Raw genomic sequence first — 16,429 nt, 5'->3', positions numbered from 1 at the left:
TTCTTTTTCATCTTTATTTTGTTTTTTTTTCTTAGAGATCTCTTGTTATTTAAAAATAAAGTGAGTTTATAATATATATATATATATATATATATATATATATATATATATATATATATTAAATGCAAATGTCATTTTAAAGATTTCTAATTTTAATGTTACTTAAAATATTAATTTGATATTTGTTATTTGAAGAGAATGAATAACAATAAAAAAATCAAAAGAAAAGTATTTTATGTCAATGTTTGTTTCATTGAGATTTTGTTTAAGGCAACATGTGCTTTTTCTTTCTTTCTTTCTAACCACGGATCACCTTATCATGTTAACCTACCTTATATATATAGTGCTATGAATTACCAATTTTAATTCAACAAAAAATTGGAAATAATTTATTTTATCTTTGTAAACATTTACTTTCTTTTTCTACACAAAAAAAAAATTAAATATTTTAATAAAACAGTATAACATTTTTATTACAAACTAAATTTTGTTAATGTGTAAGAGTTAAAAATATATTTAATAAAAATTGATGAAAAAAAAAGAAATTATATATTCATAGGAACAAGGTAATAAATACGAACTCAACTATAAACAACAAGACGAAGATGGATAATTGTTATTCTTTGCTCATTCTATCACATAAAATTCGTTCACTACCTACCCAAATATCTTATGTAATATTTAATGAAATCCGAGATTTAAAAAAGGTAATTGATAAAATTATTTTTCATAACAACAGGAATGATAAAAAGTATATGAATTGTACTATTTTTAAAACGATAATATGAAAGTATTCAATGTTATAATGTATTTATACAAAAAAGAAGTATATTTATTATATTTTTCAAATACAGCATAACTCGTATTCTATCAATTAGTAAACATAATACATTTACATATAATATTATTCATCAAATATAATAATGTATAAACTATATTATATAATCAACGTACACACAACATATAACTAATATTCACATGCATAATAAGAATGGATTTAAATAATATTTGAAAAAAAAAATATATTGCTCCATAATCGTTTGATTTTCCCCCATATCACCTTCATTTAATTTTGTTCCCCTTAATTTTTTTTAAAAACTAATTAATTGATATCTAAATAATTTCTAATTAAAATCTAAATTTGAAACTCCTAATTTCTAATTATAAATTCAATTAAAAGAATAATTTATCGATAATATAATATACTTTTATTAATTTTCTTTCCTAAAAGCTCCAGCAAATCAGTACTATAAAATTTTCTTTCTCCTATGTATAAGCCTACACCTTTTTCTTCTCTCCTAAAAATAATTCCTAATTGTAAAATTTAATATGTGGAAGATTTTATAAAATTATACTTAAAATTTTGAATGAATTACTTAATCCATTAAATAGTTATGTTGATTGAAACATTACTAGAAATACTCATATTACATAAAATTTTTCTTGCAAATTTGTTAAAGAAATTTGCAAGAAAATACTTTTCTTCTGTCACTTTTTTTAAAAATTTTAATTTGTAGGTAATATTTTTGTGGATAATTATTTCTTACAAAATTATAAAATTTACAAGTATTTTTTACAAAATTTTTTATGAAAATTGTTTTATACAAAATATTTTGCAAGAAAATTAGTAACAATTTCTTGCAAATTCTTTTTCTCAACAAAATTTGTAAGTATTTTTTATAAAAAAATTTTCAAAATAAAATTGGCAGGAAATATGGATTTTTTTAGTAATGAAAATATTATTTTGTAAAATAATTTCTTTTGTAAATAATTATATATATCATATTAGATTTTAATGATTCGCACATAAATTACGTGGAAAGGAAATAATATTGCAGATAACAGAAATAAAGTTTAAATTTGAAGAAGTTTTAAATAATTTTATATTACAATGCATATGTTAGTTTATATAATATAATAAGAAATCAAATCATAGGAGTTTCATTTTAAGTATGTTTAAATTTAAATAATTTTAAACTTCCATAACTGATAATATTTTATTTAGTTTTTTATCTATTTTGTGTTTATCATAAATATATTAAAAAAAGAAAAATATAATAATTAATTAACAAAAGTAATTGATGTTACATTATACTTGTGTATAAATATGACTTTCACGTAACATTGTTGAATCACTTCAAAAGGTAGAAAAACAAAGATAAATTTGCATAAACCAACACCATGACCAAGTTGCAAAACATTGTGCTTGTTATGTTGACTTTGTTTGTTCTTTTCAACCAAACTTATGGTAAAATTATTATTTATTATCTCGATTTTTATCTTTTTATTTTATTTTTTTCAAAATTCTTCATGCTCGTTGCCATTGATTCAATAAATATGAATGTTGATAATTTGAAATAAAATTTTGATGTTTTTGTGATGTTGTCATGAATAGGAGAATGGAAATTTTGCTCAAAATCGATGAATTTTGATGGACAATGTCCATTGGGAACATCAGGAAGAAGCTGTTTTGAAGAATTTCTTGCAAGATTAGGAGCAAGTGCCACACCTATGAATTGCACGTGTGATAATCTTCCCCAGAATCAACGCAAATGCACTTGTCAAGTTGTTTGTGGACAATGAGATGCTTTTCTTTAAAACAATAAGAAATACGTTGAAAATTTTAGAAATGTTTTCAATTTGTTCATTTATTTCCTTTTCATCTTTGTTTTTCTTTTTTTCTTTTTTATTGTTTGAAATCTCTTATTATTTAGAAATAAAATGAGTTTATAATAGATAAAGTAAATGCAAATGTCATTTTAAAGATTTCAAATTTTAATGTTGTTTAAAATATTAATTTGATGTTTATTATTTGGAGAGGATGAGTAGCAATCAAAAAGCTAAAAGAAAAACATTTTATGTTAATGTCTATCTCGTTGAAATTTTGTTTGAGACAATGTGTGTCTTTGTTAAACAAGATAATTGAACTCGCAATTTTTTTCTCTTTTCTCTCCTTCTAACCGATGGGTCACCTTATCATTTCAACTTACCTTATGTTTAGTATTATGGATTACAAATTTTAGTTCAACGATACGGAAATAATTTATTTTATCTTTGTAAACATTCTACTTTCGTTTTCTATAGAAAAAATATTTAAACATTTTAATAAAATAGTATAACATTTTTATTACAATCTAAAATTTGTTAATATGTAATAGTAAAAAATGTATTTAATAAAAATTGAAGAAAGAAAACTGTATTAATAAGAACAAGGTCATAAATACGAACTCAACTATAAATAACAAGACGAAGATGGATAATTGTTATTTTTTCTCATTCTATCTAAAATTCGTTTACTACCTACACAAATATCTGCACAAAGATCTTATGTAAATATTTAATGAAATCCGTGATTTAAAAACTGTAATTGATAAAATTATTTTTCATAACAACAATAATGATAAAAAGTATACGAATTATACTATTTTTAAAACGATAATATGAAATATAATAATGTATAAGTTATATTATATAATCAACGTACACACAATATATAACTAATATTCACATACATAATAAGAATGAATTTAAATAATATTTAATTCAATCTAACTAAATATAATATAATTAAATAAATTGACATACCAATATATATATATATATATATATATATATATATATATATATATATATATATATATATATATATATATATATATATATATATATATATACACACGAAAAAGCCTCCTGTTAAAATTTTTACTAAATATTTGAAAAAAAAAATATTTTGCTTCCTAATCGATTGATTTCTCCCCATACCACCTTCCTTTAATTTTATTTTCTATTATTTTTTAAAGGGTTAAATATATTTTTGTTATTCAAATTTCAGTAAAATTTTAAATTAGTCAATCTTTAAATTTTTTACCAATTTAATCATTCATTTCTAAAAATGCGTGAATTTAGTACTTTTAACCAAATTTTATTAAGTTTATCTAACGTTTCAAGCACATTTCATGATAGTATTTGAATTGTTTACCCGTTTGACACATTTTCGCTTCAATATTAACTCAAATATTATAATAAAATGCGTTTAAAATATCAAATAAACTTAACAAAATTTGGTAAGTAAGACTAAATTCACACATTTATAAAGATGAATGACTAAATTGGTATCAAGTTTCAAAAATGAACTAATTTCAAAATTAACTGAAATTTGATGGACCAAAAACATATTTAACAACTTTTTAAAAACTATTTAATTGATATCTAAATAATTTCTAATTAATATCTAAAATTGAAACTCCAAATTCCTAATTATAAATTCAATTAAAAGAATAATTTATAGATAGTATAATATACTTCTAATTTTTCTTCTTTTCCTAAAAGCTTCCTTTAATTTTGTTTTCCTTATTTTTTTTTAAACTAAATAATTAATATCTAAATAATTTCTAATTAAAATCTAAAATTGAAACTCTAATTCCTAATTATAAATCCAATTAAAAGAATAATTAATAGATAATATAATATACTTCTGTTATTTTTCTTTTTCCTAAAGCTGCAGCAAATCACTAGTATAAATTTTTCTTTCTCCTATGAAGTACAATCCTTCACCTTTTTTTTCTCTCCTAAAAATAATTCCTAATTGTAAAAGTTAATATGTGGAAGATTTTATAAAATTATACTTCAAATTTTGAATGAATTAATTAATCCATTAAATAGTTATGCTGATTGAAAATATTATTATGTAGGATGATTTTCTTTAGTAAATAATTATATTTATCATATTTGATTTTAATGATTCGCAAAGAAATTAAGTGGAAAGAAAATAATATTGCAGATAACAGAAATAAAGTTTAAAATTTGAAAAGTTTTTAAATAATTTTATACTGTAATGCATATGTTAATTTATATAATATAATAAGAAATTAAATCATAGGAGTTTCATTTTAAGTATGTTTAAATTTGAATAATTTTAAACTTCCATAACTGATAATATTTTATTTAGTTTTTGTATCTATTTTGTGTTTAAGAAAAATATATTAAAGAAAGAAAAATATAATAATTAATTAACAAAAATAGTAGATATTACGTTATACATGTGTATAAATATCACTTTAACGCAACATTTTTTAATCACTTCAAACGATAGAAAAATAAAGATAAATTTTGTAAAAATTAACATCATGACCAAGTTGCAAAACAGTATATTTGTTGTGTTGGTTGTGTTTGTCCTCTTCAGCCAAACTTATGGTAAAATTATTACTTATTATCTTGATTTCTAGCTTTTTTATCTTGTTTTTCTAAAAATTTTGAAATAAAATTTTGATGTATTTGTGATGTTGTGATGAATAGGAGAATGGAAATTTTGTCCAAAATCGATGAATTTTGATGGACAATGTCCATTGGGAGCATCAGGAAGAAGGTGTTTTGAAGAATTTCTTGCAAGACTAGGTGCAAGTGCCATGCCTATGAATTGTACTTGTAATAATCTTTCTCAGAACCAACGCAAATGTACTTGTCAAGTTGTTTGTGGATAGTGAGACATTTCTCCTTAAAATAATAAGGGTTGACAGATTTTATATAACACTTTGAAAATTTAAGAAATATTTTTGATTTGTTCTTCTCTTTCTTTTTCATTTTTATCATGTTTTGTTTTTTTTTTATTGTGGAAATCTTTCATTATATAGAAATAAGATGAATTTATAATATATGAAATAAATACAATATCATTTTGAAAGTTGATTTTTAATTTTAATTTGACGTTTGTTGTTCGAAAGGAATGATCAAGGATCAAAAAGTCAGAAGAAAAACATCTTATGTTAATGTATATCTCAACTAAAAAAAGTGTAAAACTTAATAAGTTGTAGTTAATGCAATTGATCTCACTTGTCTCCCACCTATTTATATCAAATTTTCTGATTTTCCTAAACTTCTTTCCATTTTCATTCAATATTAATTAAACCTATTGTCATTATTTTTAAAATTTAAGCATTTAGGATTTGTTTTCTTATAATCTAGAATAACAGCTCCTAATATAAAAAATGGAGATGTACAATATTCGTTTTCTTTTGTATTGAGCAAAAGAAAAGTATGCATAGAACATTTTCGACCATTTCAAAAAAAAAATAGTATTTTGACTACTAAATTTTATCAACTGTATTATAATATAATATATCATCTTTTAAATGATTTTAAAAAATAAAAAAAGTAAAAAATCACTTAAAAAATAACATTTTAAATTATAGGAAAAAATTATCAAAATTTAGTAATCAAATTTTAACGATAAAAATTTTTCTTTTTCTTAAGAAGTCCAATCCTAGACCTTTTTCCTCTCCTAAAATTAATTCGTAATTGTAAAAGTTAATAAAAAAATACTATAAATAATTTAGTAAGCATAGCAAATGAAAATTAAATTCCTTCTAAGGTCTTAGATCCACCGTACACCCGACGTTTTCATCTCTTTTTCTTTAACTTTGAACTGAAACCTAATTTTGTTTCTTCCTCTTCTTTCTAAATTACTCATCATTTTCCAATTGGACCAGGCTTTACAACAAATGAAATTTGCCATGAGCAAGAGAATAACAGACAAAAAAACATGCTTTACATGAAAAGACCAACATATCCATTTCATTTTCTTCAATTTACATCTCGCACATTAATAACAAGAGTTCAAAAAAGAGCTACAAAATTGTATTTATATTCGTTATGGAAACTTAATTAAACCGCAGAAAAGGAAAACTTCTACAAGATTTTTTTTCTGGCAGACTTACTTCTTGATTTTTACATATTCGGGGCAAATTTGTTCAAATATTATAAAAATGAAAAGTGAAAAAGAAAATTAAGGGTTAAATATATTTTTGGTCCATCATCATTTAGTGAAAATTAAAATTAGTTTCTCTTTCAAAATTTGAACCAATTTATTTTACATGCGTGATATTTCAAACGTAATTCTCGACTAACATTAGTGTGAATGTGTCGACCGGTGTAAACAACTCAAATACTACCATAAAATGTATTTGAAACGTCAAATAAACTTATTAAGATGTGGTTAAAAGGATTAAATCCACACATTTCTAAAAATAAATAAATTGAGCCAAAATTTGAAGTAAAGTCTTCGCGAGTCACGACTACTTCGGTGATGAGTCGACAAGATTATGGGTTGTGGAGGGAACTGGGTTGGCTAAATAAGTGGGTTTGCTTTCCCCAGCCATGATCACAACAGTATTTGGCTCTGAAACATCGATCTTCTTTTCCTCCATCTTTGGTGGTTTCTCTTCATCACTGGCTGAGTTTGAAGCATAATAATGTTTACGATAAGAACAAGCTACGATGAGTAATGCAACTGCTATGACTGCGAGCATGAGAGCTAAGCCACCAAAGAGGTAAGGTATGGGAGAACACAAGTTTCTGAAACCACCTTCTCCTGATTCACTTCTTCTGCTTGAGTTCATTCTTTTTGGTACTTTTTTTATGAAGTTGCAAACTTTTTCTTTGGAAACTGATTTTTGATTTTGGAATGGTGTGGATGTTATAGAGTTTGATCAATTTATATTACTTGATTAAGTACAAGTGCTACAGTTATGGATCTTACATGAAAGGGAATGTTCTGAAGTTACTAAAACGCCCATTTGTTATTTCTTGATCGTATTTTTGTTATTCTTCATCTCTTTGAGGTTGTGTTGTGTGAAACTTCAAATCATTGTTGATTCCTTTTCTGAGTGTTTGAAGTATAATATCAAGGTTTAATTAGTCGAATGATATTCACTTTCGTTTAGATATGTCAGTTTGATATCTGTTTTTCAAAAGGTATTAATTAAGTTCTAACTTTTGAAAATATGTCTTAATTAGGTTTTTTTTAGCAAAAAATTATTAAAACCGTTAATGATATTGATATTTAAAATGACTTACAAAATTAAGTATTGATATTTATATTAAAATTTAGTGGTAAAAGTTATGAATTAAGTTAACAACCTTAATAATTTTTGTCTTGAAAAGAATATGATTGAGACACTTCTTCACAAGTTGAGATTTGATTAACACGTTTTTAAAAGCGAGTACCAAACTGACACATCTGAACAAAAGTAGGTAACATCTGACTAGTTAAACCTAATATCAATTATTATTATTGAATTGAATGTTTATCACATAATCAAATCAAAAGTTGTAATTAATAATTAAAGTACAATTTTTTTGACTTAAAAGGGCAATAATTAAAGCATCACAATTTTATTATAACTTGATTCATTTAACCTGTATTACATAGCAATTGATGCATCAGCAACAAAACTAAATACAAATTCATTAAATTGTATAATTATGATTCAACTTTTATTAAATATCAAAAGAACACTTCATACCCTTTTATATTACTCTTTATCATTGTTTACCTTTGTAGAAAAGAAACGAGTCTTATTAGGAGTGTATTGAAATTCAAACAGAAATCCAAAACATGTCCTAACTGAGTCTCTGTTCCAGATTAAACTCGAAAACAACCTTTCTAAAGATTACTTAAAAAATATGAAAGTCTCATTTATTTTGGAAATAAACTAAATCACGACACACTTGTTGTATCCTTCATAAATACCCTTTAAGGAATCTAATTCGGATAATGTGTGACTTATATTATTCCGTTGGTTGTTTTGTAACTTCCAAATGGATTATTTGATATTGTATCAATGAAGCAACAAAAAAAGAAACCTGAAATTGTTGTTCTATTAAAAGTCTCTAAATAGGCCCCACAAACGTTTAAGAGACACGGAACTACAATTATTAGTCACACTTCTTAATTACAAGGAATTATACAAGAAGAAGTAATAATTTGAATCGAAGAAAATCAATATTAGTTTGTAAAACTATACGACGAAGTGCAATATCACAGTTATTTAAAAATAAATAAATATAAAAAATATTTATTGCGCTACTTTCATCTGATTTAAACGTTTACTTTTTTTGTTCAGTAATATAAATTCATAGAATCGTGTACACTGTGAAAGAGGAAACATGAAGATCTTTTGCTTGAACAAGAGCAGTGCAGCAATTCAAAGAAATAATCATAATCGAGTGTGTCAGGAAGTTAAGAACTATAATTATTGTGCTGTGGCATTGCAAAACAATGGAGAAACACATAATGGGGTTAGTGTTTTTATTTTTCTAATGTGATCCATTGTACTATAACAGGACAAATCTGTGGACTGACATAATGGATTTGGTGTGTGGAAAATAGAATGGTCACTTAGTTGGTCGATTAAGGTGAGAAAAAGCAAAATCTTTTTGTGGGGTAAATTGGAATAAAATAACTGAGTGGGAGTGGTTGATGGAAGGGTCATTGTCCTTAAGACTTAGGAACTCATGAGGTTAAGAAATTTGTTGGAGGGCCACCCAGCACTCACTCACATATTCCAACTCCACATAAACATATTTAAATATATGTTATCATAGTGTGATCACAACATGTTTCAGTTCATGTCTCAGGCCAATTGGAACAAAAAATGTAAAGAAACAATGGTGATTGGATTTTTGGTTTCAGAGTTAAAATTGGAATATGTTCTGTTTCTTTTGGAGTTACATGAGGCCAACATTTATTTTGTGGCCCTGACTTTAAGTGCTAACCAAATACTACTCTTCTAGATATACACCTAACTAAAAGACAAAAATGTTATGGTTAAAGTTGAGATTCACATTTGTGGATCTAAATCCATATTAAAATTCTTTAGCAAATTGAATCCTAAAGTCTGGTTTCATCATAAATGATCCGTAGAATTATGCAGTTCCACTGTATCCTTTATCTCAACATACTGGTTTTTGTGATTATTTATATTGTTTCAAACTTTATCAATAGACCAAGTTTTCTTGAGGGAGAAAAAATAAATTGTCGGTGGTTTATTAATTTTATTATCATTTCTCAAACGGTTTTCCTTCACAATTATATGTTTTAGAATGAAGAAAACTCCTTTCTATTTGAAGAGGATGTATATTTATACAAAAAAAAAAATTGGTTATTATATTTATACTTTTGTTCTATGCGTAATACTTTTCAAGCGTAATATCATCCATTTATAGTTTTCTGAGAATATCAGCTTATAGATCTTAAATTTGATTAATAAATTGATAATTTTCAAAGGGACTAATCAACTAAAATACTTTCAATATCTTTTTGTCAAAGAGCAACCCTAAACAAACCATATTGAAAACACTGAAAGAGGGGATGAAAGCTCAAACGAACTTATATGTTATAGGAGGAACCTCACAATAAACATAACATTCAAACCAATCTCAAACTCAACTGAAATCTTCTCTACCAAAATTTAATTTCCAACAAATCAATGTTTGATAAGACAACAAGCCCCCGCATGAATTACAGAAAATAAAATTTAAGAATAAAAAAGTCTCCCTTACATGCTATGGAGGATAAACAGAAGTACAACCTATATCTCCAACTGAACATATAGAGCAATTCACATCAAAGGCTATAGCTGCCAACCAAATGTTCCATCTCATGATGAATGGATATAAGGTGGCATATGATTTTTTTTTCTTACTCTTTAGATGTGGCTGTAATTAAAATCAATCTTTCCACATATCTGCAAACTCATCAGGCTCCAAAGGATTAGACATCTCATGCATTTTCCTCCTTGTCTTTGCTTTGACCTTCTTAGCAAACTTTCCAGACTTCTTCTTTTTCTCCAAAGCTCGAATCTATCACAACCAGCAACCAATCACAGATATAATTATTATTAGTAGAGTTTTTGAGAAATTTTAAGCATACATGAAAATATACATTCATTGGTACCTGATTTGGAGATACATAGAATGGATTCTCATACAATGTTGGGCCACCAAAACTGCCACCAAATATTTTGATTGGGTTCAAGCAGAACCGTGGACCGACCTAAACAAATAGTTTGCTCACAGGTTAAATGAATGTTAGAAATCGAAAGATCAAAATATACATCAAGAACCAGTTTTCAGACCTCAATCAATGTCATTTTATCAAGGCCTCCCCTTGGTAATTTGTCTGATTCATTATGATGAACAGAAATCTGCAATGGAATAAAGATGTAACATTCATCAGTAGGCATTAGCAACAGGCAGAAAATAATACAATAGTGTCATGGAAAAAACAATATTATATAGTTGGAGAAAATGAGACCACATAATGTTCGCATTAAATACGAGTATGGCGAACAACTAAAAATAACTATTGTCCTCTAATGACTATGTCATGAGTATAACACAAATTACTCAATCTAACGGTTTATTATCCAACAAAAACCGAGTAGAACGTCTATTGCAGGCTTGCACAGGTCAAACCAAAATCAGCACTTGATTCAGACATCACTGATCTGATAAGACTGACCATCATAGTTTCCTTTGCGCTTAAGAAACAATACCATAGTGGAATATATGTTTATAAATTTACAAATAAAATGTTTTACACTGGTAGTAGATCAAATTTATTTAAACTCGTTATAATGGTCAAATATCCTCCATCTTCAAAATTGTTGTGGTTAAATCATTCTTTATATATTATTGAAATCTTTTCAAACACGAATCCTTCAAATTGAAATGTACAGATAAGTTGATTCTTCAGTAATGTTTATAAGAAAGTAAAGGAGTAAAGGTTAAAAGTGCTCAACCCAAACATCACTTCAATCATCAACCTGTGGCTAAAAAGAGCAATCAACATACTTATAATAACAATGTATACACTTAATTTGTTTAGAAGTAGGCAGAAAAGATGCTCCTAACAATCTCCAGATTTTAATCTCTATATTAATTCAAAAGTAGTAAAGGACATTCTTAACATCTTGCGCAAAAACAAACACAAACCTGGTAATTCCGGAACCATATATGGTCATCAGCTATTGAGAAAACAAAAACATGATCATGGAAGGGCTTAGCTTTTCGATGGTCCTTTGGTATTTCAAATATCTAAACAAAAAGAAAGAAATAGTGTATCAGAAATTATCAAATACAGTAGACAGACAACAGTATCAGAAATAGAAACAACTGCACACAGAAAATATAAATTAAACAGAACTCAGCTAACTCAATCTAAACTACGTGAAAATTGGTGGACATCTAAACTACGTGAAAATTGGTGGACATAACAATAACGTCAATTGAATTTTCTCCGATCAGGACAATAAACTGAGAAAAAACTCCAAGGCGAATATATGACAACCAAAATGTAAGATTCCAATTACATTGGTTGATAGCACTGAAGCAATTATGCCGTAAATTCATGGTGTACAACATCATGAATCAACAAACTAAGATGAAATGATCAAGCTAACCTTTACCTTGTATATGAAAGTGCACATATGAGAGTAATAAACATAAATTTAAAGCTTTCCTAATCTTTCCTTGGATGGAACTATACGGACAAAAACAAAGACTTGCAAAGAAAGAAACCAACCACATACCTGTAACAACATCTCCTTTAACAGTTTCCAATGTGCATCTTTTTCAAAATTTGCAGAAAACGTCAAAAGTGGACGAGAACCCTTTAGGTGATTTCCCGTGAGCTTCAACTCCTCCATTGTATGCACTGAAAAAGCAGTGGAGGAAAAGGGAAAATCACTAAAAGTTTACAAAAAATAGTCCCGACAGAGAGAGAGAGAGAAACACAAAGTCATAGTTCACTGGGAATAATGACCAGTGATGCCTAAAGTATACAGACATCAGAACTCTACACAATCAGAGCAAGCAATGTAGTGTTATATTAACATTATGACAATGATCGGATCAGAAAATTACCTGCACTAACTAAAAACTTTACAGATGGGCCACCGGGGCATTTGGCCATCCAGAGATAAAGATCTTTTCCCTTCCTGCACTGAAATTGATACGTAAAAAATGAAATAGCATCAACAGTGGTAACCAACAAAAGAATTCTTCTACCTATTAGCATGCTTCAACTTTGCCAAATAGCGCAAAAATAATGCAAATACTAGCCTACAGAACTTAACAACACATCAATCCTAAATTGAAGTAACACAGCACTGAAAAAACCTTGTAGCATATACATAAAATACCTCAAAAAATAAACATGAGGAACAACTTTTGAGCTCCACAAGCTCGTTAAGGGTAGCGCCTTTAGTTTCTTTTGATTCAACCTTGCTATCCTTCTTGCAATGCGGCAAAAGTGACACCAAGTTCAACATCAAATGTCGGTACCTACAAATTAATGCAAAATAAATACTCCGACCATGAATACCATCACAATATACAAGATTTCTCTGTTCTTAAACTTAATCAAGACACAAAATTAGAGTAATCCAAACTCGAAAAAGCACACAAAATATGTAAAATATTATGGGGTGTGTATTAGGTTGTACCTGTAACTGATGCGCCTAGAGCAAGTGACCAAAACCTTCTCCTTGTTCCTGAATTTTGGTGAAGCAACATTATTGTCATCTACTTCATCAGTGACTTGACTCTTATCCTTCCAACCCAGAAGGGTCCTCGCTGGTCTCTCTGGAGCAGCATCTTCCTTTTTGGGCTGTGCAACAACTTCACTACTATCACTGCGCTTTCTCTTCTTCACCATGTTTCTGCTTCAAAATCTGCCAAACTCAAGAACGATAATCACAAAAAAATAAAAAAATAAAATAAAAATTGCCAATGACCCTTTAGCAAGTTGCGCGCCAGAGAATAAACGCACCTGCTGTGGAAAGAGATGATAGAAAAACTGGTTTGGGATTTCGCCGGTGGTGGCGATAAATGAATGAATGAGTTGCGGCAATGGCGGCAAAGGGTTTCTCTAGTTTGCTTTAAGCTGGGCCTTTATAAACATGATTCGGCCCTTTTCGAATGGGCTTACCGGAAGCCAACATATACATGAAAACTGGGCCTTTGCATTTCCAATTCTTGGGCCCCTTCACGAGTGTTGATTCATGTTAGGTCTGGGCTATTTCTTTCTGTACCTCCCTTTTTTTTTCTGTGCCCCAACAAAATCCTTAATCCCTAAAATACCCTTTAATCCTAATTCATCACCCGTCAACCCCTCATCCCTAATTGCTCCAGCACATTGATTCACAGCTCAGTGAATTGTTGATTTGAAGGATTCTATTGCAGAAGGAAAATTGAGAAAGAGAAAGTGATGGAGATGGTAATTGTAAATGTAAAAGTTAGGGTTTGGGTTTTGGGGTGAAATTTTGAAGTGGTCAAGTAGTGAAGAAGGTTAGAGGTTTTGCGTTGTGGGTATGTCAGTGTGAAGTAATTACACTTACTTTTCTGATTTCACTCTCAACTGCTATCCATTTGTTATTTCAAGATGTACTTTGTAGAAAGATATTTTATTTTAAAAAATGCTTACAAAAATTGGAATTAAGAAATATAAAATAAGAGTCCGTGCATAATTTTAAATAAAATAATTGAAAGTTTACTGCACTTAGTAAAAAAAAAACAATGTAAATTATTGAAGCCTCCAAGTTTTATAATTTGCATCAATTTTATGAGAACAATTAAGATGAAAGTACAAAACAAGGGTGCATTGAATTAAGGAATTGAACACATGCAAGGGAGTTCACACTAACTCATGCATCTTACTCAATTAACCAAGCCAAACTATATAATATTATAATTTTTACTAGATATAGTATACCATAATTACTCAAATGTAAGGAAAAAAATGATAAAATGCTAATACATGAAGGATAATATAAGGAGAAATAAATTGAATAGGTTGAATATTAAAATATTGCACATTATATTAATTTTACTTTTTATCCAAACTTTTATCTTTTATGTATTTTTTTTCACTAACTTTTGTAATATAAAATATTTTGTAAGAGTTATAGAGTTACTTAAATTTCATTTGTTCATTTGTCCATTCAAATCTATGTCACAAATGAAAGTGTTATAAAAATAATAATAATAAGTCATAATATTCATATATAGATTTTGAAAACATGGAACAAAATCAGTTTCAAAAGGTGAGATCTTCACTACTTGTGTACTCATTTTTTAAAGTAAAAAAAACAATAATAAAACTACACCCTTTATGAGCTTGTTTTTCTCTGTTCTTGTCTTTCCTCCATAATCATGGTGGAAACTTACTAGATTTCATCAATAATTGGAACACTTTTGTCATTGTTTGTGTTACTTTTCCTGCTGGAAAATTAGCAAGGTGGATTTGGTTCTCTTAGAGTTTGTGGATCTTAAAGCAAAAGCAAAATATTTGGCCATGCTTCACTGTGCTTAATTCGGGGCCACGCACATGTTTGCTTTTCAAGATTGAAGTAACTCTTTCATATAAAGAACCCTTTTCCCTCTTATGCTACATGCTACGATTATATGTAAAGACTATTCTGAGTTGCACAAATGATACATTAATAACTTTTAACATGAAATACATGCCTATGATGGAAGGTAATGAACAATCTAGTTATGGTTATGCAAATACAATAATGATATTCAAATATCACAGTTTCTTATGACTCAGCAGTAACAGAAAATTTCCTTTATATAAACATTTAGATCCAAAATTTCCAAGAAGTTGGCTAAGTTATGCAGGATGTGTTCAAGGCATGGAAATTTTTTGCTCAAAAGAAAAAGAAATAGCGGAAAGGGAATCTATGTTCTTTTCCACTTTAGAATCAATTTGTCAATTTGGTGAGTGCATGTAGTTTTGCAGTTTGTGTGGCATGCATACCAAACAAAAGGTACCATTCATTCAGAATACAAGAAAGAGTCTAAGTCTCGTACCGGTACCGGATAAAAATGAAAAAATTGAGCAACATATAAAGTAAAATGCATAAATTCACTGTCTTAAGATTTTAGATTAAAGGTGTTGTTACTCGTTTGTGTGAGTTAGACTCTGATCTCATTTTAATTGTTTTTTCTCGATGAATTCACTCATTTATAAAGACTTATCAATTTTATAAGAGTTAGGTTAATCTTGATGACCAACTCATATATAGACTTATCAGTTGTATAAGAGTCAAATTAGTTTTGGTGACCGACTCGTATATATTTGTGTATCAATACTATCAAAAGACAGCAGCCACCACCATTTCTTCTTTGTTCTACTTGTGTCTCATGCCTTTCCTAAAATAAAAAAGTGCAGCCACTTTTGTTCGAGGACCACTATTTCAGTAAACTGATTGAACTAAGAAACTTGTTAGGACAACTTAGTAAGAAACTTATTATAACACAAGTTTCTTGTCTCTTTAATCGGATACTTTTATACCTTAAGAAAATAGAAAAGTAGTGGCATAAATAAAACATAAAAATATATATATTCAGACTACTATAAATACTGCTTAAGAAAAGATGTATAGAGTAGAAGTGTATGACAGTAATTTGTGCATGTTATAGACAAATAGCCAATGCTACATTGATTATTCTATTTTGAATGAATATTCTACTTAACAGAGAGTACAAGATTAAAATCAGAGGTATCCTACTTTTTCAGTGAAAGAGAAGAAAAGAAAAAAGTTTTATTGTAATTTTGGTGCTGATCTGTAACCATTTTGATCTG

The 16,429-nt window shown here is 27.7% G+C and overlaps 1 protein-coding gene across 2 annotated transcripts; it reads right to left on the bottom strand.

Moving 5' to 3' along the window:
- Window positions 1–10,203: 10,203 nt before the first annotated feature.
- On the bottom strand, window positions 10,204–13,740 carry LOC114183282 (ribosome biogenesis protein BRX1 homolog 1-like). Of its 2 annotated transcripts, none has more exons than XM_028070237.1 (9): window positions 13,610–13,740; window positions 13,284–13,511; window positions 12,981–13,122; window positions 12,703–12,781; window positions 12,369–12,493; window positions 11,773–11,874; window positions 10,914–10,982; window positions 10,733–10,831; window positions 10,204–10,638 (listed from the first exon to the last, which is right to left on the bottom strand). In XM_028070237.1, the coding sequence occupies exons 2-9, from the start codon at window positions 13,493–13,495 to the stop codon at window positions 10,507–10,509; spliced, it is 960 nt and encodes a 319-aa protein (XP_027926038.1). In that variant the 5' UTR covers window positions 13,496–13,511; window positions 13,610–13,740; the 3' UTR covers window positions 10,204–10,506. The 2 variants fall into 2 exon arrangements, with proteins under 2 accessions (XP_027926038.1, XP_027926040.1); XM_028070239.1 differs by having other exon boundaries at window positions 13,284–13,499; window positions 13,610–13,698.
- Between the last annotated feature and the right edge of the window lie 2,689 nt (window positions 13,741–16,429).

This window comes from Vigna unguiculata, chromosome 5, assembly GCF_004118075.2.
Source record: "Vigna unguiculata cultivar IT97K-499-35 chromosome 5, ASM411807v1, whole genome shotgun sequence".
NCBI lineage: Eukaryota > Viridiplantae > Streptophyta > Magnoliopsida > Fabales > Fabaceae > Vigna > Vigna unguiculata.
Note: the sequence above shows the minus strand (reverse complement) of the source record. Positions and strands in the feature narration are given on the sequence as shown.